Source organism: Crocuta crocuta, unplaced genomic scaffold (genome assembly GCF_008692635.1).
Source record: "Crocuta crocuta isolate KB4526 unplaced genomic scaffold, BGI_CrCroc_1.0 scaffold26, whole genome shotgun sequence".
NCBI lineage: Eukaryota > Metazoa > Chordata > Mammalia > Carnivora > Hyaenidae > Crocuta > Crocuta crocuta.
Genome location: NW_027532249.1, coordinates 5,077,863 through 5,103,343, shown reverse-complemented (window position 1 = coordinate 5,103,343; position 25,481 = coordinate 5,077,863). Strand labels below are relative to the sequence as shown.

The 25,481-nt window shown below is 42.0% G+C and overlaps 1 protein-coding gene across 4 annotated transcripts in view; it reads left to right on the top strand.

The window, feature by feature from the left end:
* PTPRM (protein tyrosine phosphatase receptor type M) overlaps positions 1-25,481 on the top strand; it is a 588,144-nt gene that overhangs the window by 175,995 nt on the left and 386,668 nt on the right. For all 4 annotated transcript variants that reach the window (XM_077778076.1, XM_077778074.1, XM_077778075.1 and 1 more), the window contains exon 6: positions 2,871-3,164. In XM_077778076.1, the coding sequence (XP_077634202.1) occupies positions 2,871-3,164 (294 nt within the window). The remainder of the gene's footprint in view (positions 1-2,870; positions 3,165-25,481) is intronic.

The following is a 25,481-nucleotide window of genomic DNA, read 5'->3' as shown; positions in this document are numbered from 1 at the left end:
CATAGTTGAAAATCCACATACAACTTTTGACTTTTCAGGAACTTAACCAATAGCCTGTTGTTGACTGGAAGCCTTACCCATAACAGAAACAGTCAATTAGTACATTTCGTTTGTGTATTATATCCATATTCTTAAAATAAAGTGACCTAGAGAAAAAGAAAAAATTATTAAGAAAATCATAAGGAAGAGAAAATACAGGTCTGTTAAAAAAATCCTCATATAAGTAAGCTCATGCAGTTCAAACTGTGTTCTTCAAGGCTCAACTGTATTTTAGTCATAATTTTCACTGTCAGTTGACCATATATTTTAAATCACTTTTTATCACTTAGTATAGAGTGAATTCCTTCCTTCCTTCTGTCCTCCCCCCCTCCCTCCCTTCCTTCCTTCCCTTTGGGAAAATGTATTCAAAATTTAAATAAATAACTGATTCTTCCAGCAAACCCAAAAGTATTTTGGAATGTCTATCATAATTGTTTCCAGGTTCTGGTTGAATCTTTCATTTGATTTCACATATTTGGTATTTTTCTTCATGGGGAATTAATAGAGACAATATTCCCAGGTCAAACAAGCACTTAAAGTCATATCTATTTTAAGACACCGGTAAGAATATTCTAAATGAACTGGTGTGCCACTAACCTTCGTGGCCTTGCCCCTAAGGTGTCTTTTGAATGACCGCTCAGCAACCCTTCCTTCCATTTGTAACTTCATAGTAATTAATTGCTCTTTTAGCCTGGCTACATAACTGCCTTCAGATATCCTATAAAAGTCCCATTTCATGTCTCGGTTCAAGGAATCGCCTAATGATATAAATTGATGTTAAATCATTATGAGTTGAGTAAGAACTGTTTAAAGAAATGAAGAGCTAGCACAAAGTTGTAGTTTGTGAACAGTAGGAACATAGTTTATTAAGCTGACATGAATTTTGGAGGCCTCCAAATACAATTCATCCCAAAGTGTCTACTTTGACTCAATGTCATGAGATTTCCCAGCTATTTTAGAAAGTCTGTATGCCTCATCACACCCTGTCCAACAAAGAGAACTGATGTTGCTGTTCATATTAGATTAGTCTAGGGATCTACCAGGTACCATCTTAAGGGCCAAGGTCAGATGGTCCTGGCTGCCCTGAGATCCCTTTCAGAAGGAAATAGGACCACGATCGACTGGCTGTGTCTGCTGTTGGACATGACAGAATTTACGTCATGCAAGCTAGCCGAAGCCAGTAATGGAACATAGCAGGCTTTGTTTTTTGTGCATTCATGTGAGCTAAATGAGGAGTCACACACACACACACACACACACATACACACGAGAGAGAGAGAGAGAGGCCCAAACCACCTATGGAAACATTCTTAAAAAAATAATTACTAGATCTTACATTTCTTCTTGGATGGAGATTTATTAAGATAGAAATACATTATTTTATCCATTATCTCCTTTCCCAGCATCATGTGTGGCACCACATCCTGACATTGGGCATATAGGATGCCTTCCTTCCATGCCTCGCAGGCCACTCAACCAGCACCTCACTAATATACTGAGAATGCTATTTAAAAAAAAAAAAAAAAAAAGATTGTCTACTTCTCCCTTCTCGGACAATGATCTAGAAAGAGTCCATCTCAGATTTTAAAGAATGAATGAGGGTTTATTTGGTTGGTTTTTTTTTTTTTTTGCTTTAAAGATTATTAACTTTTGATTGCCTAGAATTTTACTCAATTGAGCGTGGCATGCTCTTTGCTTTAAAGCTTTTCTTTCTACTCTCTGCTTTAATCAGACTCACTACTGAAGGCTCCTTGAAGAGCAGCAATGGTGGGCTTTATTGCCCACACTTCTTCCTTCTCCTGTGGCTGAATGAGTCCATTGTGATGTTTTTTTGTGAAGCAAGTCATCCTGGAAACACATTCGTGCTGAGATAAACTATAATTTCGGCCATGTTTTAAATTGATGGCATCTTTGGAATATAAATATATGGAAACTGAATTTAACGATCTAGATAACTAGCACCTTTGATGATTTCAAAGATATTCTCAGTAAGAAAGTTGGCAGTAGATTGCCTCATGGATCTATTTACTACCACTGAGAGAGCTTTTAGCAAGTTACTTTTAGTGGCAAAAAAAATCCTTTGACACCTTTGTAGGTGTCTGAGAAAAATTAGTTGTGTCCTAAAACAACCTCGGGATATACCTACTTAAGCAATCGTAGGTTTTAAAGATGGTGTACTTCGCAAATTTGAACATTATGAAAAGCTTCACCAGTACACTTAAAAATAACTGTAATCAAACCATTCTTAACAGTTCATTCTGGAAACGTTCATGGCTTCCATATGTTAATAATTGATGCATGTTTAGCTATTTAAAATTTTTTATTTATTTTGAGAGAGAGAGAGAGAGAGAGAGAGAGCAAGTGGGGGAGGGACAGAAGACAGGGAGAGAGAGACTCCCAAGCAGGCTCCATGCTGTCAGCACAGAGCCAGACAGCATGCTGGAACTTACAAATGGTGAGATCATGATCTGAGCCGAAACCAAGAGTCGTATGCTTAAACAACTGAGCCACCCAGACGCCCCACACATTTAGCTCTTTTAAAACTGCAGAGCAGGGGTGCCTGGGTGGCTCAGTTGGTTACGCGTCTGACTTCGCCTCAGGTCGTGATCTCACAGTTCGTGGGTTCAAGCCCCCGCATCAGGCTCTGTGCTAACAGCCAGCTCAGAGCCTGGAGCCTCTCTTCGGATTCTGTGTCTCCCTCTCTCTCTGACCCTCCCCTGCTTGTGCTGTCTCTCTCTATCTCTCTCTCAAAAATAAATTTAAAAAAATTAAAAAAAACAACAACTGCTGAGCCAAGTGTCTCAAAGATGGCTCTGTGATTTGCCTTTCAGAACCACCTGTTCCCATCGCTCCCCCCCAGCTTGCCTCCGTGGGGGCAACCTACCTGTGGATCCAACTCAATGCCAACTCCATCAATGGGGACGGGCCCATTGTTGCCCGAGAGGTGGAATACTGCACGGCAAGTGGGAGCTGGAATGACCGGCAGCCGGTGGATTCCACGAGTTACAAGATTGGGCACCTGGACCCGGATACGGAGTATGAGATCAGCGTGCTGCTCACCAGACCGGGGGAGGGTGGCACTGGCTCTCCCGGGCCAGCTCTCCGGACAAGGACAAAGTGTGCCGGTGAGTACGGGAGCCCTGGGACTTGTGGTGACGGCCTTTCTGGGCGTTGACCTGCAGCGCTTGTTTATCAGGTTCTTTCACCCGCTTCCCCAGCTCTGACAGCATCCTCCGCAGGAACAAATAATTCCCTTCGCCCGGGAACAATAACCCAACAGGACTTTGGGACCTCAAGGCTTGGTATCTCCCAGCAGCCTCCACCTCCTTTTTTCTCCTTTTTTGCCTTTATTTTTTAGTTTTTTTTTTTAATTTACACCTTCCTGCAAGTGTCATCTAATTCGTATAGGAATTCTCCCCTAAGGTCGGTAGAAACTGTCTGCTTTAATGATGTCTGCTCATAGGTCAGCTCCTTACCCCCGGTCCCCTTGTTTTATGTTTACAGTTAATGTGCTTTCAGCCTGGAGGGGCACCGCAAGAATAGATTTCATCTTGGTGATAGCTTTAAAGCAATGTTTTTATTGATGGATATTTAATGGAGGGGCTGCTCGCCAATGACACAGGGCCCATTTGTAAAGTCAGCAAGGGTGATTTGTGGGCTGCGTGCAGTCTTCAAGTTGAGATTATAAAGTTCTAATTGACTGTGCTGGACCCGTTCTGCGGCTTAACTAAAGTGGGGTTGATGGAGGGAGAGATGTAGAGTCTTCTAAAAATCAAAACCTGAAGAAATCTCCTGGGCGAGGGTAGAGCGCTTTCTGTGTGGCTACTTTCTGCTAGGAAAGGTAGAGAGAAATAATATATTGGGATACTCAAGTGCTCTTTCCTCATTTAGATGAAGAATCCCTATGTTGAGCTGTGGGCGGAGGTGAGGAGATGCAATAAATTCTTATGGAATTAATTGAGTCTTCAGATAGCATTATTTAAGTAGACACAGCAGTAAGTTTCATTTCTTTTTTTAACTTTGGAAGGTACTCAGTCTGACCCTGGCTGGTAGGAGAAATGATTAAATCTGAACAGGTGCTGATGTTCTGTTTTTGTTTTTGTTTTTTTTTTCCTTTTCTTTATAACATGGAGTGGATGCTGTTTCCAAAGTTCAAGACTTATGGAAGAATTCTGTTTTTGTGTTGGTGTGTGTGTGTGTGTGTGTGTGTGTGTGTGTGTGTGTGTTTGATTAGGTTAGAAAAGGGAACAGCTAGTTTTTTTCCCCTTGGGAATACCTGATGGGCCTGTTCTAGCCAACTCTGCGTCCCCCACTGGGAGCTCCAGGGTCCCTGGAGTAAACTGCAGTTCTGGGCTGGCCCTTCACACAGCCCCGGCTGAGGGCTCCAAGGAGAAAAGGAGTTTGAAAACCCCTTCTCTTCCTCATTTCTCCAACTAATGGCATCTCCTCTTTTTAGTTGAATAAAACTGCCCTTCTTTTTTGTTGTGAAACAGTTTCTTGCATTGTCTTATCTGTTGCAGGGCAGCCAGTAGCCGGGTATAGCACTGTCTGTATCATTTCGCAGTAGAGGCACTGCTCTCAAATCTGTTACTGATTTGATAACTGCCTTGTGAAGTCTCTGGGGCAGATACTGTCATCCCCTTTTACGGGTGGGGAAAAGGAAGCCCACAAGATCCGCTCCCCTCCAAGCGTGCTCTGTGAGCAGTACGTTTAGTGCGATCTCACTTCGGTGTGATTTTAAGGAATCCTGTTTTGAGCCTGGCAATAGATAGTCTCCTCTGTCTAAAAAAAAAAAAAAAAAAGGTTAGAATCCCATTGTCTAGACTGGAGAGAGCATACCATCTGTTCCATTCTCGTCTCTGACAACCCTGCTTACTTAATGTTTCCAGTCCTGTTCTTCCTTACAGAATTTTGTCTTTTCTCTTGGTTTTCTGCCTATTTCAGCTATTGACACACTCATTCTATACATTTCCCTTGAATATCATGCTTGTATTTTTTTTGCTGATGCCTGATGAGCACGTATATAACTCTCAAAGAGATGGCATTGCCTTTTATAACACATTGCCAGTCCTTTTAAAGAAGTTAAAACTGGTTTTGAATTGATATCTGCACCCCAACACTCTGCCTTAAAAAGTTTTAAACCTCACTTAAGCAAGGAAGCCTAATGATAAAGCATGCTTTTTCATCTTGCTGTTCTCAACCTGAGGTTGACACTTCTCCGTCAGTGCCACGTGCTGGCATTGAACGTGGTTGAAAGAGCGTCAGTTGGACAAGTCGGTCTCGGGAAATAGGAGGATGTTAGGTCAGAGAGTCAGAGCTAGAAATGAGACAGGGAGGCACGATAGGTGGGTGAGGAAAGCGAAGTCCAATTTCTCCTTACTGTATGAAGAAATACAGGCTCACCCTTTCTTGACCTGCGGCTTTTGAGAAAATGGGAAGAAAAGGCTGGTGGCTGTGGCTGATAAGCAGTGGGGCATTGTGGAAGGCAGGGCTGAGTTACAAGGAAGGACACAGCTACTGCAGATTATAGACTGAAGAGTGTGGTATGGTCCCCGACTGTCAGCTGGGTTGTTTGCGAGCAGTTGAGGCTCACAAGGAGCAAGTCATGGAGCTTATAAGTGGAGTGGGGAGGAGGCTTGAAGTGTGCTGCCAAGTAGATGAAAAATGTCCTTGGCCAGGCTTGAACATGAACATTGGATGAATCTAATAGGGTGATGTGTAGTAGGAATAATTGCACACTCATCCTGTATGGTTTAAATCCCTGTAGAATTAGAGTAATAAAATTTAGCAGCAACCTATACATAAAAGAGATTGAGGATTTGGCTTAAATGCATATGAATTCATAATATGATCCATATCACTCTATAATGCTATTTCCTCAGCCCTATCCCCCACCAAAAACAAAACAAAACAAAACAGAACAAAAACAAAAACAAAACAACCTGTTATAATCTTAGGTTGCATTAAAAAAGCCAAACATCCATGTTGAAGGAGGTGATAATCTTACTGTACCAGTGCTAGTTAGCCTCACTGTGATCATCCCACTTATCTCTGCTCCCTGCATTTTAAGCAAGAGTGCACAAAAGGGATTGTGTTCCAGGGATAGCTTCCAGGTTAGGAGAGTTTCTGGAACCTTCTCCCACCAACAAGGAATGATGGAAAGAATTTAGAAAGGTGATGGAGAAGAACAGAGGGCCTGTGCAGATTTGACAAGAAATAAATCGTGAGTGGTGAGTTTCCAATGGCTGATCCCTTCAAGCAGAACCTGACATTGTAGAAGGCGATTTCGGTATTCAGCAAAGGCTTGAACTGGTTGACACTGCAGTTCCCTTCAGCATGAAGCTTCTGTGATTCATACGCTGTTCTTTTTCTAATGAGATGGTCCATCATATGTTCCTACCCCGAAAGTCTCTGACTTTCACTTTTATTTTATCCTTGTCCAGATAACTTGCTTCTCGTGCTTATCAAGTCCTGCTCTGTAGACCAATGGAGGTCTGTGGTGACATTTACAAAAATTTAAGCTGAAAGGATGGGAGCGGGAAATACTGAGTTTTTAATACTGCTAAGTAGATTAAATTTGAAGAGATGACTCTTATCTTGAGGCACCGCACTGTGTTTTTGTGTTAAAATATCTTTCCTATGAAACAATAATGCTGGAGGGTACTCAAGACATAGTCAGCAGTTGAGATTGGGAGACTCTGGGTCCAGGCTGCCAGGGTGTGAGTCCTGGCTCTGCCCGGAGCTTTACATGTGACCAAGGGACAACTGCTTACTTTCGTGGACTTGCATTGCCTTATCTCTCAAATGGGGGTAATAATAAAAATATATATCTTGGGGGCACCTTGGTGGCTCAGTCGGTGAAGCGTCCAACTTCAGCTCGTGTCATGATCTCACAGTCCATCATTTCGAACCCCGCATCAGTCTCTGTGCTGACAGCTTCCTATTCTGTGTCTCCCTCTCCCTCTGCCCCTCCTCTGCTCATGCTCCGTCTCTTTATCTCTCTCAAAAAATAAGTAAACACTAAAAGTTTTTTTAAAAAATATATATCTTGTAGTATGGCCATGAAGCCTTAGGGAGCTAATGTGTATAGGGTATCTAGAACAGAACTTTATACATAGCAAGTGGTGAATAAAAGTCAACTGCCATTGAAAAAAAAAAGTCTTTAAACATTTTCTTTTTTTTTTTTATGTTTTATTTATTTCTAGGAGAGAGAGAGAGAGCGAGCGAGCAGGGGAGGGTCAGAGAGAGAGGGAGTCACAGACTGAAACAGGCTCCAGGCTCTGAGCTGGCAGTCAGCACAGAGCCCGACGCGGGGCTCGAACCCACGAACCGCGAGATCATGACCTAAGCGAAAGTCGGACGCTTAACCGACTAAGCCACCCAGGCGCCCCTAAACATTTTCTATTTATTTCTACAATAATAAGATGTTAGCAGCCTGATTTTGTCACCCTAAATATTACTTACTTGGTAAACTGAAAATCTGAGGACCAGTTTTATACTGTGGGCTCATGGAATTCTCAGCAATGGTGTGCTGCACTCATAACAGACGTCATTTCTCTCATTTCTTCTATTAAATCTGTTTCTTTTGGACAAGCTTTCCATTTTCATTTCCGTGCTGCACCAGTGAGACCTGTCCTGTCCAGTTTTGGTGACACCCATGAAAATGTATTTGACTTCTTGGATTAAAATGGCAAGATCAGTATTTATTGTCCTTCTCTGGGCAATGGAATGGATTTTCATGTGTGGCCAGTAGACACAGTCTCATTCCCTGGCCAGATTTCTTTCAAGAATTGCATGGTAGCACACTTCCAGAGCTCTTCTTTCTCATGTTTTTGAGAATTATTTTCACATCTATGCACAGGCTGTCTGCATGTGACCTTGATCAAATCACTTAACTTCTCTGGTTCTGGCTCCTAATCTTTAAATAAGGGCAGTGACACCTGATCTGACTGTATCAGAGGTGTTTATGAAGATCAGGTTAGATATCATCCCTAGAGGTACTTTACAAATGATAAATATATTCTGCTTATACAGCATAGGGCATTTAAAAAAAAAAACAATTATGATAAGGAGCGAGTTTCAAGATTTATACCCATATCCACGTTATCTTCCAATTTTGTAGTTTAGCTGCAGTGGGTAACCTCGGAGAGCTGAAATTACTTCAGTATATCCAGTTAAACAAAATATAATTTAGTTTGTGTTTCCTACTATATCTTATATTCTTATAATTATGTACATCTAGGTATCACAAGCCATTAAGTGGTAGCTCCTTGAAAAAGAGAAACGGGAGATGGTGTTAGATTAATTTTCACAGTGGACTTTTTTATGTGTTTTATTTTAGGATCTCGCTTTTTATGTACCCTAGTTATTGTTTAACTGTGGCTAAGTGACTTGCTGATAGCTGGCCCCAGGAGTTAAAGAAGGATGCTGTAAACTAAATGAGCTAACAATTAAGATTGGTTAAGAGTGGGGGAAAAAACAAAAACAAGCTGAACTAAAATATGTTCTTTGGAATTAATGTAACTAAAATCTGGAAAAAAGAATGATTGCACTTTTAAAAAATGTATTCATGAAATATATATTGAACACCCATATTTACAGGGCTCTTGGGGTAGAGCAACTGGTAAGGTCTACCCTGAGAGCTGATCTCTTTGGGGTATTTGAGGGAGGAAAAGTGCAATCAATAAATACATATACATGCATATATACTATCATAAATGCAATACAGAAAGAGGAGACAGAGAATGGAGGGAAGCAGGGGATCTTTTATTAAAGTATCTTTTATTTTTAATTGTGGGAAAATCACATTACATAAAATTTACCATCTTAACTATCTCTAAGTGCATGGTTCAGCAATGTTGAGCACGTTTAGTGTCTAGAACTGATGTGTTTTGCAAAACTGAAACTCTGTAGCCATACCAATCCCCCCACCCCCCTTTTCCAGGCCCTGCCAACTATCATTCTACTTCCTGCCTCTACGTGCCTCATATAAATGGAATCATGTAAAATTTGCCCTTTTGTTATTGGCTTATTCCATTAGCATTATGTCCTTAAGGTTCATTCATATTATAGCATGTGCAATTGGACGCTTTTAATTAATCTGATCATTGTATTGTGTATCCTTAGTTTTTAAAGGATTCTTTGTAAGCTATTTTAAGACTTTATGCACTAACTTGGGCTTTCATTGAAATTTATAATGCTCAATGTATTAATATTTTAATGTTTATTTTTTGAGAGAGTGAGACAGCATGAGTGGGGGAGGGGCAGAGAGAAAGAGAGAGAGACACACACACACACAGTTCTGAAACAAGCTCCAGGCTCTGAGCTGTCAGCACAGAGCCCAACATAGGGCTTGAACCTACAGACCACAAGATCATGACCTGAGGTGCTCAATGTATTAAAGGAATGCTTCATCTTTATGACTCATGGAAATCTTGCCTACTAAAGCAAGCAGTACTGCTGTGCTTACGGAGAGTCAGAGTACAAATACGTACTTTAGAAGTGCTGTGTCAGAATGGTACAGCTCTTCTGTCAACCATTGATCTTCTGTTTGTCAAGAATAAAGAGTGATACAAGAAATTTCAGAATGTTTTCTATAATGTACCATTCTTTTAAACTAGTAAAGGTGGGTACGTTTTTATACTTTTTCGCACAGAGGGGTATATTTGTTCTATGTGTACTTCATTTGAACCTTTACATACTTGTAATAGAAACTTCAGGAGACCTGGGTGGCTCAGCCTATTGAGCTTCCTACTTCGGCTCAGGTCATGATGTCACAGTTTTGTGAGTTCAAGCCCTCCATTGGGCTCTTCGCTGTCAGTAGGGAGCCCACTTGGGGTCCTCCGTCTTCTTCCTTCTCTCTGCCCCTCCCCCACTTGCGCTCACTCTCTCTCGCTCTCTCAATAAATAAGTATTGAAAAAAAATTTTGGGGCGCCTGCGTGGCTCAGTCGGTTAAGCGTCCAACTTCAGCTCAGGTCATGATCTCAGGGTTCGTGGGTTCGAGCCCCACGTCAGGCTCTGTGCTGACAGCTAGCTCAGAGCCTGGAGCCTGTTTCAGATTCTGTATCTCCCTCTCTCTCTGACCCTCCCCTGATCATGCTGTCTGTCTGTCTGTGTCTCCTTCAGAAACAAAACACTAAAAATAATAATAATAAAATAAAAACAAATGAAAAAAATTTCAAACAGATGTTACATTAAAATTGATTTTTGTTCTGCTCAGTTACTTTGATAACATGTAATTAAAGCCATCTTATCATCAGTGACACGAGACGTGGGCCATGTTTCCCATGTGCTTTTGGTCCCTGCCCCTTCAGATGCCCTATGGTCTGGGAGAGATGGAGTTTGTGCCCCATGCATTGTGGAGGGCTTTCATGTACCTTTTTTTTTTTTGTGACAGCAAGTGTACTGTTGCATGAAAACAAATATATTTGTGTATATTTGCTCTTGTGTCCTTGTCTTGAGCTTTGATGGACACACACATACGTGAGCGGGGGCTCAGAGGCCCTGACCACGGGAATGCTCTGCGGACCTCAGGGCTCGTGTTTCATGTTGTTTTCGGCACACACCTTGAGGACGTCTCTTAGTATACTTTATACAGTAGCCCCCTGTGCCCTACCTGCTCTCCTCTAAATCTCATGAAGTTTAGGTTAATACTGGTTTTGAAATGTCAATTCCCATGTTTGCTAAACGTGACACTGGAGAGAATGGTTTTATTTTTATCTATTTTTTATTTTTAAGGTTATTTATTTTGAGAAAGTGAGAGCAGGGGAGGGTCAGAGAGAGTGGGAGAGAGAGAATCCCAAACAGCGTCCACACTATCAGCGCAGAGCCCATTGTGGGGCTTGAACTCATGAACCATGAGATGGCCTGAGCCAAAGTCAAGAGTCAGACGCTTAACCAGCTGAGCCACCCAGGTGCCCCACGACTGGTTTTAAATACACCTGAATGAGATTCACATATGGGAAAAGAGGCATGGTAGCTTCTCAGCAAGGCGGCCTTACATCATGCCCAGACTGTGTGATACTTGCATTCCACTGAAGGCCGGCATCTCTATGTCTGTTCATTAGGCTTAGTTCTACTTGTGGGAGAAAAAGAATCCTTCTGGTAGCAGTGGGGCTGATCTGAAAGTATACCCTGCCAAGGGGCATGTGGGTGGCTCAGTTGGTTAAGCACTGACTCTTGATTTCAGCTCAGTCCTGATCTCACGGTTCACGAGTTCAAGCCCCACGTTGGGCTCGTGTGGACAGTGTGGAGCCTGCTTGGGATTCTCTCTCTCTGCCCTTCCCCTGCTTGTGCTCTCTCAGTCTCAATAATAAATAAATAAATAACCCCCTATCCAAACCTGATTTGTTTTCTTCCTCAATCAAGGATAGCCCGATTTGTCTTTTCCATATGAAACTGGCACAAATATGAATTTGAATTTACACAGTTGACCCATGGGCCCTCATGAGCAGGTAGGAGCCTCTCTCACATCTAACAATGGCCACTATTTCATAGGAAATACAGGCCAGATACCTCCCTGAATGGAACATAATTTATTTTTAATTTAAGTTTATGTACCAGGAAAAAAAAAAGTACTGTTCTAATTCTACATCTCCAACCCCTCTGCCAAACAGCATCATGTTTTTAAGGCATTTCCAGCACATTAAACCATTAAGAACCTTTCTAATTATAAACATTAAAATGGCATAGGAACTATCTTCCCTACTAGACTCTAGATGTAAACACATTGCTTTGAGTAGCATCCTTGCATTTGGGCAGAGGACAGGCACATTGTGGCAATGCAGCGCCTTTTTTTATTATAATATATTCAGCAGGTCTTTACACGTATTTATGCCAGAGGCTGTGTGATACCTCTACCTCAAATCCTGCTGCCTTTAAAGACTGGGCCAGCACTTTCCCTGATGTGAACCCAAGGGCATGGCGTCTCAGGGGAGGCCGCATTGGACAGACCTGCTCAAGTGGTTCTGAAGGGGGTTTCGAAGGGGCTCCAAAAAAAACCAAATGAAAGTGGTTGCTTTTAGAGTGATCCAGTGACCCCTGAAGTCCCTGACAGTTCTGTGGAAGGTGTCAAACAGGCACAGCCCCTTGGCTGTGAAGAATGAATGAGCATGTTAACGGGACATCTAGACATGACTTGGAAACTTTTGTAGGCAGCTTCCTTTGTATCTTTGAATAAACTGAGAAGATGGGGAAATTAAGAGAAGGCTCTAGTGTTTATCCGTCAGTGGCCTTTGGCCTCGCCCAGCTGTGTCTAATGGCCCATCTGACACTGAAGAAAAAGAAAAATCACAAAACCATTCCAGTTGCATTTTGTACATCTGTCAGTTAGGGGCTTGATCAAATTCCTTGTTCTCATGCTCTGATCCATCAGCCTCTGTCAGAGGGGTTTGCGGTCATGGAGAAATAGTTGCAGTGCCAGCAGTATCAGCCCCCAGTTGGACACCAGCTATGTCGAGTGACCTCCTAAAGAATCCAGAATGCTTGAGACTGCCTGTGCTTCCCACATCAGTAGCTTCTGGGAAAGGAAAACACCTACGAAATCTTCTTTGGACAATTTTAAAAGGCACCCTGGGTCATCTAAATCTTTCCCCAAGTGTCTTAAATATTAGCCAAAAAAAAGTACTAATGATGAAATTATTAATTTTTTTTAAATTTTTATTTCTAGGAGAGAGAGAGACAGTGTGAGCAGGGAGGGTCAGAGAGAGAGGGAGATACAGACTCTGAAATAGGCTCCAGGCTCTGAGCTGGCAGTCAGCACAGAGCCCGATGCGGGGCTCGAACCCACGAACCGCGAGATCATGACCTAAGTGAAAGTCGGACGCTTAACCAACTAAGCCACCCAGGCGCCCCTGAAATTATTAATTTTTATTAGAGCAAATGCCTTAGTTCCTTATCAAATTATGATGCAGCCGAGTTGTGTTTTATGGTCTCTGTGCAAGCATTTAAAATCTACTAAAAAAAATAAATAAATTTACTGGCCTTTCCATGCATGTTCAATACGTACTGCATGCTTAGGCTTTCTGTTAGCACCTAGGCTTTTTGATAGAACATGATTGAGCATTCTGAATTATAAAGGTTTGTAATTTTGTTACTGCCTTTGTGACTATTTTGGATAAACTCAGAGAAAAGAATGTCCATTGATTAATTTCTTTCACTTAAAATTATTTAAGTTTATTTTTGAGAGTGAAAGAGAGACAGCATGAGCAGGAATGTGGCAGAGAGAGAGGGAGACACAGGATCCAAAGGTGATTCCAGGCTCTGAGCTGTCACCACAGAGGCCAATGCAGGGCTGGAACTCATGAACCACGAGATCATGACTGAGCCGAAGTCGGACGCTTAACCAACTGAGCCACCTAGGTGCCTCTCTTTCACCTTAAAGTCTGACTTACTTGGGAGAGTGCCGGTTCTGATACCAATAGCTAAAAATAGCTCAACAAATTACTTATCCATTCGGGACTAACCTTCCAGAAAATTCTAGTCACTGGTACCTTCTTCATAGCCCTGACAGGAGAATGAAACGGGCTAATGCATGAAAAGTGGCTAGTGGAGTACTTTGGTCACGTGGCACACCCTGAATTTGAAGTAGGCTTGCTAGAGATTTCTGATGAGTTTTTAAATTCATAAACTTTTCACACCTGAGGATAGTACTGCCATGGCAAAACCTCCCAGTAGGAATGTTAAGCTGAGTAGGTTGGGTTTCATTTGACCCGCACACACATCAAGTTGTAATTTGCTTTAAGTAAAACAAAAAATGTACGTATGTCCTCAAGCTAATGTCAAAAAATGATTACACATTCACTGGAATCTGGGGGAACGTTGCATTTTGACTTTTTCAGGTGTTGTCAGGATAGAAAACAGCATATGGCCCCGAGTCACTGGCGGGTTGCCAAGAAAATAGGGTAACTTTGAACTTTAGGTGTGAGACATCATTATTCTGTGATAGTGGGTGTGTTGCAGTCAGTCATAACTTGGGGAATGTTTCTGACACTTCACCCCTTTGAAGAGTACTGTCCCAGACCTGGTCACCTCCAAGTTTGCCCAAAACACACAAAGCTTGACAACGACAGTTTGATTAGAGCAACAAGGCAGCCTGTGGAGTAGGAGTATCTCCTTTCTTTCCGTCTTTCCTTTTGCCCTTGAGCCACAGACCTCAGGAAGGTTGAGGACCCTTATTGAATGAGATCGGAGATGAGGGTTGTGATGCTCTGGATGGAAGGAATGCAGGTATACAGGTAAAATCTTCCCCAGTGAAGACTTTCTGACACAAGCTTGCCCGTGTTCTGTGCCCCGACCCAAGAGCAGAATTAACTTCCCAGCTCCGCCGTGTGTTTGTGCCTGGGACCTCAGAGGTAGCATGTCCAAAACTGATGTCACGAGTTGGGAACTACAGTAGATGGATTTTTATCTTGGACCGCATACTCCTGTGTGCTTCTGCTCATTCCTTGCTCAGCATGCCCCGCCTCATTCCCTTCTTATCAAACCAGCTCTCAGCATAGCTGCCCCCATTGATGTGGACAGATAATTCATCGGAGTACATTCTCTGGCATTTGGCCTCTAATTAGAACTTGCCTGCTGTGTTCTGTAAGGATGAAGCTGCTCATGTGGTTAAAACCTAGGTTAATAAGAAGTAAAATAAATGAGAATTAAGACCTGCACAATATAACAACAGATTATGAAACCTTGATGAGATGTCAAGATTTTAGTTTATGAAGGTTAACATGATCCTTTGTTTATGTAATATTTCTTATAAATGAATTTTAGGAATATAAAGAACTGGTAATTACATTACATATTAGAATAAATTGCAAGGGAATAGATAGCTTTAAAAATGAATAATGCATATCAATGAAATTAAAACTACAAATACAAGGAATTTTATTAGGAAGTATGGTTACACCTATTATTAAAAGAAGAATGATAATAGAACTGTTTGATATCAAAATTGCTGATCTTCCAACCATGTTATTACACCTGTAGAAAGAATAATATAAGTAATATAACTATTCAAGTGAAATATTTCTATTGACCAAATAGCAGCTCTTCCCCCATACAGATCTAGACAAGTGACTATAGACACATTTCCAGTTGGCATTGAAAACCCTTTGTAGGGACACCTGGGTGGCTCAAGCAATTAAGCATCTGACTTCAGCTCAGATCATGATCTCATGGTTCATGAGTTCAAGCCCCGTGTCAGGCTCTGTGCTGACAGCTCAGAGCCTGGAGCCTGCTTTGGATTCTGTGTTTCCCTCTCTCTCTGTCCCTACCCTGTTCAGAGTCTGTCTGTCTGTCTCTCTCTCTCAAAAATAAATATAACATTAAAAAATTTAAAAAAAGAAAACCCTTTTTAGCTTAAATTATCAGTAGAAAAGATACAGATGTTAATATATATTTCTGTTAAATATTATATATGGCCGCATCACTATTCTTGAGACAGACTATCTTGCTTTTAAGCTGGATCATGAATCATCATAAATAACATTTGTCAATATCTGTATCTTGTTACTTATCCATTTTAATTACTGAAGTAATACGTGCCATATAAGAAGACAAACAATATAGAAGTTAACAGATTCTCCCATCTTTCTCTCAGTTTCTTTCCAGGGGATAATACCTAAGTGTTTTCCTTACACATCTCTCCCTGTGCCCATATAAGCATATAAATATCAGTATATGTCCCAGGTCTGTTCCGTACTGCTCATTCTAACAGAATGAGATCATATTGTACATGGTATTCTGCAATTTTATATAACATTTGTCAGGAGACATTAATCATCTCTCCAGTTGCTAGAATCTAGTATAATATATATAGATTTAACTAATCCTGAGGAGTAGCTGTTTATTATTCTGAAAGATGGGTACTCTAATTACTCAGCTCTCCTTTTTCTTTTTTTTTTTTAAGTGAACTTTATGCCCGGTGTAGGGCTTGAACTCACGATCCCAAGATCACGAATTATATGCTCTACCCACTGATCCAGCCACATACCCCTTAGCTCTCCTCCTTTTGATGGATAGGGAGGTCATTGTTGTTTTCTATTAAAATGAATTTCAGTAAATATATATATATATATACATATATATATATTTCCTTAAATTAAAATCTTTTTATTTCTATAGGTTACAGTTTTAAGGTAGAATTGATGGGCCAAAGAGAAATGCATTTAAGATTTTAGTAGATGTTGTCAGACTCTAGAAGGTTCTAGCATCAGCAAAGTATGACAGTGTTGATTTTTGGATGTATTTTGAGCAGTGAATATTAATCTCTTAAATTTTGTATTTATCTGTTCAGATATGGCACATCACTATTTTAATTTGCATTTCATTCTTTCTCATGTTTTTTATTGATTTTTTATATTTCCTCGTCATGAACTCACCTGTTTCTATCCTTAGGATGCTTTTCCATTTGTTTCCTTTCCATTTTGTAGGAGAGTTTTATATAGTAGGGTTGTTAACCATTTGTCTGTCCTATATTTTCTAAATATTTTCCCTCATTCTACTATTTACCTTTTGACTTTATTCATGGTATATTTTATTAAAGAGAAATGTTTAAATTTATGTAGTTACATCTATCAGCCATATCCTCTGGGGCTGTCCATATACATTAATATATGATAAAACTGTCATTAGAATTTAAATCAATCCAAATGTGAGTGAATTTATTATCAGTAGATGGCCAGATACAAAGTAACATTTGCTAATTAAACTCTTATTTTTCCCTGTGACTTCTCACTTCACAGTCTTGTTTTAGAAGGTATTTTCCCACATTGTCTTTGAATATTTTAAAAAGAGTTTTTATGCTTAGATCTTTAGTCTGTGAAATTCTGGTCAGAAAGTCTTGTGGGGAAGACTACGGGGCTGGGGGGTGGGGGCCTTCTGGGAAGGGTTCCTTTGCTCTTTAATGATGTATAAGGAAAAATGACCTTTTTTCACTTTACTATGGCATGCTGTATGGTGTGGTGTCCCGGAATGCAGCAGGTATCAAGCGGCCACCGGGAAGTCATCCGAAAGGATACCCAGTAGGAAAGCTGACTAGACATAATTAAAATACCCTCCACCCCTCATTTTGGTTTGTTTCATTTATTTATTCATTTATTAATCTATTTGATAAATACTTACTAAGACTCTATGATTTCATAGGTACCCTCTAGGCTTTGGGACTACAGTGGTGAGAAAAACAGAGTACCCTTCCCTCATGGATGTAACTTTCTAATTTATAAAGTCTTCTATTGGATTTTGGCGTTCATGAGTGACTCAGTTGGTTGAACGTCTGACTTTAGCTGAGATCATGATCTCATGGTTCGTGAGTTCAAGCCCTGCATTAGGCTCTGTGCTGTCAGCTCAAAGCCTGGAGTCTGCTTCAGATTCTGTGTCTCTGTCTCTCTCTACCCCTTTCCTGATCGTGTTCTGCCTCTCTCTCTCTCTCGAAAGTAACTGAAGATAAAAAACAAATAATAAAACTAAAGTCTTCCGTTGGTTTTCAATTCATGCACGTATTTAAGTGAAGCAAATCTTGCAGAGGTTACCAGAACAGTGTAGGGAGGAGGTTCTGAAAGTAAGCATAAACATGAGGGCAGACTTCACAAATAAATTGTTTTTATTGGAATGTTTTGGCTGCAAGTAACATAAAGCCAGTTTATATAAATTAACTAATAAGGAAATTCATGAACTTATAGTAACAGGAAGTCCATAGAAAAATCATGCTTTACAGATTGTTGATTTGGTTGCTCAGTAGTATTACCAAGGACATGAGTTGTTTCCATATCTCCCTTGCAGTGGTTTCAACCCAAGGCTGGTCTTCTTATTTTTTCTTTTTATTTTTTTTAAATGTTTATTTATTTTGGAGAGAGACAGAGCGTGACCAGGGGAGGGGAAGAGAGAGAAGGAGACACAGAATCCAAATCAGGCTTCAGGCTCTGAGCTGTCAGCACAGAGCCCAACGCAGAGCTCGAACTCATGAGCCACACGATCTTGACCCGAGCTATAGTCAGACAGTTAGCCACCTGAGCCACCCAGGTGCCTCAAGGCTGGTCTTCTTCATGGTCATAAGGAAGCCTTTGGAAGCAACTAGGAAAATATGCTTTGTTCAGAACTGTCAAAAAGGGAAGAAAAACATTTCCCCAAATCTTTCTTAGGCCAATAAAGACCAATAATAATGGCCAGGAGATTTTTGTGAAATAATTGGCTTAGTGTCCTTATTCTCAAACTTTAATGTAGGTTAGTGATGTTAATGTATGTCAGAATCACCTGGAAGCCTTTTAAGAGCAGACTGATGGGTCCCACCCCAGAGTTTATGATTCAGGAGGTTTGGGTCAGGGTCAGCAATTTATATTTCTAACAGATTCCCAAATGGTGCTAGTGTTGCTCATTGAGAATTGCTGATTTGGAAGAATGCAGATATTCAAAGCTATTAAAACCGTTGTACAACACCTATTAAAATCCAGTACGTTGACAAAACCTTTTATTGGTGAGGATGCAGGGCGAGAGGAACTCTCAGTCATTGCCAATGGGAATGCAGAACAGTACAGCCACTTTGCAGACCTCTTGGCAACTTCTAGAAATATGCTTCTATCATACAATCCAGCAATAGGGCTTCTTGGTGTTTACTCAGAGGCGTTGAAAACTTATATCTGCCCAAAAACCCACACCTAGATGTTAATAGTAGCTTTGTTCATAATTGCCGAACCTTGGAGGCTACCAAGATGTTCTTCAGTAGGACATTAAATAAACTGTAGTACATCGAGACAATGGAATATTATTCATTGCTAGATAGAAATGAGCTCTCAAGACTCTTGAATGTTGAGAACAAACTGAGGACTGATGGGTATGGAGGGAGGGGAAGAAGGGTGATGCGCATGGAGGAGGGCACTTGTGGGGATGAGCACTGGGTGTTATATGGAAACTGACTTGACAATAGACTATTAAAAAAGGAAGAAAAAAAAAGAAATAAGCTTTCAAGCCATGAAAAGACAGGGAGGAAATTTAAATGCTTATTACTAAGTGAAAGATGCCAATTTGAAAAGGCTATGTACGTATGATTCCAAGTACATGACATTCTGCAAACGGGAAAATTGTGGAGATACTGAGAAGTTCAGTGGTTGTCAGGGCTGAGAAGGGAGGAAGGAATAGGAAAAGGCACAGAGGACTTTTAGGGCCGTGCCAATACCCTGTGCGATTCTGTAATGGTTAATATATAACCCATGGAAGGTACAACATGTAGCGAGAGCCCTGATGTCTACTCTGGACTCTGGCTGATGATGATGAGTCAGTGTAGGCTCACCAGTTGTGGCAAATGTCCACTGGGGTCGGGAAAGGAGATAACGGGAAACTGCATATGTATGGGGAGGGAGGTGTATATGGGAAATCCGCTTAGTTTTGCTATAAACCTAAAACTGGCTTAAAAACAAAAAAGGTATATTCTTGGGTCCGGAGATGGGATGAGCTGTCCTTGAGCCACAGGGCCCGGAGAACAAAAGCTGAATGAAATTAGGGATTTGGGGAGCTGCTGGGAAGGATGAAGGAAAATATATGCTAGATAAGAACGAACAGGGTATGTTTCACAAGTCGATGAATTGAATGCGGTATTTATAGTCAAATTATTATTGAGAAATTCGGCAAGATTTATTTCTGATCTTGAATAAATATTAAGTATGATCTGTAAATCAGAATTGATATCTGCAGAGAACCTTGTTTTTAATCTTAAAAAAAACCCTTGAATTTAAGAGGGATACTAAAAAAATTTACTATAGGGATTAATTGGAAATCCATTCTTTATACTCAGCGTGGATCTAACCTTGAGTTCAGTTATGATGGGAGAAATATATATTACCTGAATTGTTTAGAAGATACTGGGATGCAATTCGCCATGGGCCTCTCCTGCTTTTACATTATCTTCCCAGGAGAGGCACCAGTGCCCTTTGTCCTGGGCTGTATTTTCAAGGATATTTGGACAGGGAACAGCCTTGGAAGACAGAATTAGTGCCTCCTGCTGGAGCCGAGAACACGGTGTACTACTGTTCAGTATGATAAAGATAAGATTTCTCTCTGGAGCAAAGGGTAGACACGTTTCCGTACACATAATAAAAGATTTGGATTCCCTACACCCATGGTTCTTCAGATGTAACAAAAACCTATTGCAAGCATAGCATGACTTGGACCCTGGGACTTTGGGGGTAAGGGGAGCCCACAGGAGCCAGAAGCTCATGTTACTTGCTGTGCCACTCGTAATAAAGTCCTTTTTCCCTGACCTAGGAATCTCACGTCTTCTGTCCATAAAACTGGGACAGGTAACCTGTTCATTTGGAAGGTGGGTAAAAGCTCAGACCCCCTCGCAGTTCCTGACAGAACATACCTAGAAGAAAAAAGATTGAATCCTTAGTAATACATCTGACTCCTACATTTTGTTGAGTGAACTTAAAACCTGGAAAACTGAAGCGACTTGCACCGTGCACCACGAGTCTGTTTGCACAAGCACATGTAGATTCTGTTTACAAAAGCGCACAGCGAGCCTGCTTGCACAAGTGAGGTGAGTCTGTTTGCACAAGTGCACAGTGAGTCGGTTTGCACAACTGTAGTACGTTTACATAAGTGCGCATTGATTCTATTTATGAAAGTACACAGCTAGCCTGTTTGCACAAGTGCAGTGAGTCTCCTTGCACACGTGCAGTAAGTCTGTTTGCACAAGCACACAGTGGGTCTGTTTGCACAAGTGCAAAGCAAGTCTACACAAGTGCTCAGCAAGTCTCTTTGCACAAGTGCACAGCGAATCTCTTTGTACAAGGGTGTGGTGAGTGTGCCTAAGACCAGTGCACGGCGAGCCCGTTTGCACAGGTGCACAGTGAATGTGTGGCTGCAGAGGCAGCTCTCGGAGCCTGCGCTTGCGCCTGGAGCTGCACTTTGCCTTTTGCCTCACTACCAAACCTAGCTTCGGTAGTCTAGCCTACAGCTCTGGTTCAGGGTTGATTTAAGGATGTGATAGGACAATAAAAATCTCTCATTTCAAGATAGAAGCAGATGAAAATGACATAAACTGCATGGGGTTGTTAGTTGTATATAGCATATAGATAGAAACTGACAGGGTTATTCAGCACTAAGAGATACTTGAAGGAATAAAAGATAATTATCTGCCAGGGTCATTTAGCTGTAAATCTACTAAGAACCACACTGCAAGATTAGGCAACCTTCTCTATTACTTCTCAATTTGTAAGTTTGCTTGTTGCTGCAGTTGCGAGGCCTGGTGTCAGTTTGTTTTAATTTACAAAGTGGAACTCTGACCATTAGGTATTAAACATGACTTCTAGCCAAAAGGATCTATAGGTGATCACATTAAGCGTTTCATCCTCATATTAGCAACCCTGCCCTGCTCATTTATTAGGTGTACATTGGTAATCCTTTTTTGGGGTTTGTTTTGAAATATCAGCATGTATCTTTTTTGCTTCAAAAAGAATTTCTTTATAGCACCATGAAATCATAACTCTTGTTCTGTATTTCATCAATATTATATCTTACCCTTATAGCATACTGATCAAATCTCAGCTTTAATTATTTAAAAGGTTACCATCATAATGGTAAGGTTGAGATATTAACTATCATGAAGGGTCTATAAGCAGGGGACAGAGTAATCTCTCATATAAATTCCAATACTGTTTCATAATTTTTTAAAAACAAAGGCACATCCTTCTACTCTCAAAATTGGCTATCACACCTTTTAAAATGCAGTGCTTCACTATGTGAGGCTGACAGAACGTGGCCGTAGGCTCTACCCCTGTGTTTTCACTGAGCCGTAGGCTCATGGCAAAGAAAATTGAATGTTACCTGGGTGACCTGTCTGAACGCTGGGTCTTTAATTTCATTGTGACTATCGAAGCTCTCACTGTAGCCAACGTGAAAACAGAAGTGAGGGCAGAGCAGTGATTTCTGCAGATGGTCTGTATCCAGCCATCAGAAGAAATCATTGACCCTCTGTTGTAGTTTCCTTTCCTGACCACCTTTGTCTAACCTGCCTAAGCATATAAAACATACGTACGTCCTATTCTAGGATGGAATCCTCAGCCGTTGCTGAGAATGACTTTAAAAGAAAGAAATCAGCAACATAGATTACTCGGTATACACAATTATTGGAGATTTGGAAGGAGAAATGCCAGCAGTTAGCAACTTATAATTCCTTCTGCTAAGGTCATCAGTTGGGTACCTTTGGAGGCATTTTAATAATAGACGGCATTTTAACAGATTTGGAAAAGTATACCTAGGTTACTCCTTTGGAATGATTACGAATCTAGGTGTTCCATTTGAGATAAATAGTTAACATGTTACATAATGTATTTATCAGCCCAAATGAAAAATGTTTAAATGAAACCTTATTCTCCCAAAGAGGACTTAGAGACCTTAATACATGTGCATTACTTATCTTTTTCCAGCAGTTTATGCTCAGAAAAGGGGTATCGTTTTGAATAATTAATAGCAGAAATGGAATGTGAAGTAAAAAATGAGAATGAGAAGGCAAGGCTCCGGCGTCTTGAGCTGTGACTCGCGGTCCCTTGTCATGGCGAACTCTGCTGGCAGAGCACCGAGGGCACACAGGGGAGGCCGTGATGAGGTCTCAGGAAGGTATAGGATGGGCTGCGCTGGCATTTTAGTTGAAGCAGCTTTGGACCCATTTCCTCTTCCCGACTGACAAGGACTTCAGGGCAGGGACCAACCCATCCACATGGGGGTTTGCTCCGTCCCAGGGTGTGTGGGACCCACCGCCCTATCCTCAGCCCCGCCGGGAGAAGCTCCACACGTTGCCTGCTGGACATGCTGCCGCCTGCATCTCCCTCTTGCCTGGCAGCCTTCGTCTCCCAGGTAAATATTTCATTGCCAGTGTCTGTCGGCTCAATAAGTAATTCCACAAACCCACACATTCTGGCCAGAAGAGTGTGACTCACCCTTGACTCTCTCCACTGCTCTACCCCCTACATGGAATCAATCACCAAATCCCACCCAATCTTTTTCCTTACTATGTGGGTGTTTAGGCAGTTTATCGGCAATGCCACTGCGCCGGCCTCAGCCACCCCACCCGCCTGGGCTCACTGTGCCCCCCTCCAGTTCAGCATCACAAGCTCCTTTTGTTCCCCTCCAGGGTTTCTCTCTCCTGTAATCAGAGCTATTTTAAAACTGCAAATGTAGGGGCGCCTGGGTGGCTCAGTTGGTAGAGTGTCCACCTCGTGGTTTCCACTCAGGTCATGATCTCAACGGTTCGTGAGTTCAAGCCCCGCATCGGGCTCTGCACTTGTTAGGGCAGAGCCTGCTTGCGATTCTCCCTCCCTCCCTCTCTCTTGTCTCTGTCTCTGTCTCTGTCTCTGTCTCTCTCTCTCGCTTTCTCTCTGCCCCTCCCCCACATCTATCTCAAAATAAATAAGTAAACTTTAAAGAAAAATAAATCTGTGAATGTAATGGTACCGGGTCTACACAGAAAGGCAGGGAAGTACAGAGCCCTTGCCATACTGCAGCCCTGAGCACTCCTGTCCCTCCAGTGCTTCAGTCTCCACTCCCGGGCTCACAGGCTGACCCACTGGGTGCTGGGTTTGGTCTGTCTTCCTCCACCAGAGTGCAAGGGCAGGGAGGCCAGGGCTTCCTTATCACCTTGTAGTGCTTGGGGCATCGAAGGCACGTGAGGAACAGGAATGAACTGCGGGCTCAGGCCCCGCTGTCTGGCTCTGGCCTCCCCTGCCCTCAGCCTCCCCGGTGCCTCCGCTCCACATTGATTGTACTTCCTCCACTTCTCTCCATTCACGCTGCTCTTTCCTGCCTGAGAAGCGCCGTGAAGGTGGCGCCCCCGCTGCCAGGCTCTCCCGCTGTTGCCCCCGTGCATCCGCCTGTCACACTTCTGCTCATGGGTCCCTTCCTTGGGGCGGCTCTCCCTAGGCTCCCTCTGGGCGAGGGAGACGTGCATTCTCCCACACTCAATGTTTAAACATCTGATCTCTGCTACACGAGAAGCCTCCCGATTTCAAGAACAATATCTGTCATTTTCACTGACGTACACGCAGCACCTGCCCAGTGCACACTTTGAACAACTATTTAGTGAATGAACCTGTGTCACTTAGAGTCTAGATTAGCATCGAATGAGTGGTGAGTGATGAGGTTTTTTTTCCCTCAAAGGAGCCACTTACATGAGCCAAAGTGGAGGGCCGGCAGGCTAATACCCACGTACCCACCAGCCTTTACCCACCTGACCTGCTCTCCCAGCTGATGCCCGTGACCCCCAGGCTGCCTCTGATCAGTGGCTGCCTTATGATAGCAAATGAGAATAGCATGTCTAGAAAGTTCTCCAGAAGTGGTTGGAACCGGGAGCTTTATCCAGGCCCACGAGGGTCTTCGCACTCAGGCCTCAAGGCACCTGACCAGCCCCTCCCCAACAGCTGCTATTTCGGTCACATTGGACCTTTGGCGCTTCCTAGAGCACATCGTTCGCTGTCATATCTCTGCACCATCTCACATGCTGATCCCATTCCTAGAAATTCCTTTCTTTGCTTGTTGAACACTTAGCACATCCTTTGTATAAAGAGTCTGTGAGGTCATTTCCACCACACACACCTTCACCCTGCCCCTGTCCTATGTAATACTTTGAACACATCTTTATTAGGGCACTTGAGTCTCCTGTACTCCACATGTGTGGAGAAAATAACCTGTGGAAGGTCATTATCAAGCTCTATCAGCACGTATTTAATGTGTGTTTAGCTGCTTTACTGTCACATAAAAACATGTGGTCGTAAAATAAAGTAATAAAGCTGTCAATAAAAGCTCCACTTCCACTCAATATTTAATGCTAAAGAGCAAGAGACATTTGAGATATCCACCCATAATAGTAAATTGGCATTATCAAGGTTGGTAGGTGATCAATTTGCCTTGAAATACATGATGAATAAAAATGTAAATTGTTATAGCGTGGCCTAGGAAGCAGTGTGTTTGGCAGTCCTTATAGAAGGTTCCAGATAAAGCCAGGTATGAAGTGGCTCCATGCCACAAGGCCACCTCATGGTTTTAAACAAAGAAAGGGCAGTGATGACTGCAATCACAGTCATGGAAGGGATCGAGAAAAACGCCACCCCATCAGTACCCGTCATTAGTGCGTTATAATTTATAAGGCACTGTTGCATCCATTTTCTTGCCTGATCCCCCAAATGGCTGTGAGGTAGGTAAGAGTATCCTTATTTTTCAAATCAGGAAGCCGATGTCCCAAGAGGTTAAGTGAGGTTCAGAGGCCATACAAAAATTGGATACAGTTCCCTCTGAGTCTGGCGCCAAGGGGGCTCTTCTCTGTTAGGGCACAGCTACTTCACTGCTGAGGAACTAAAGTTTTCGGATTGAAACACATTAATTTTTTTAATGTTTATTTTTGAGAGAGCGCACGAGTGGTGGAGGGACAGAGAGAGAGGAGACACAGAATCTGAAGCAGGCTCCA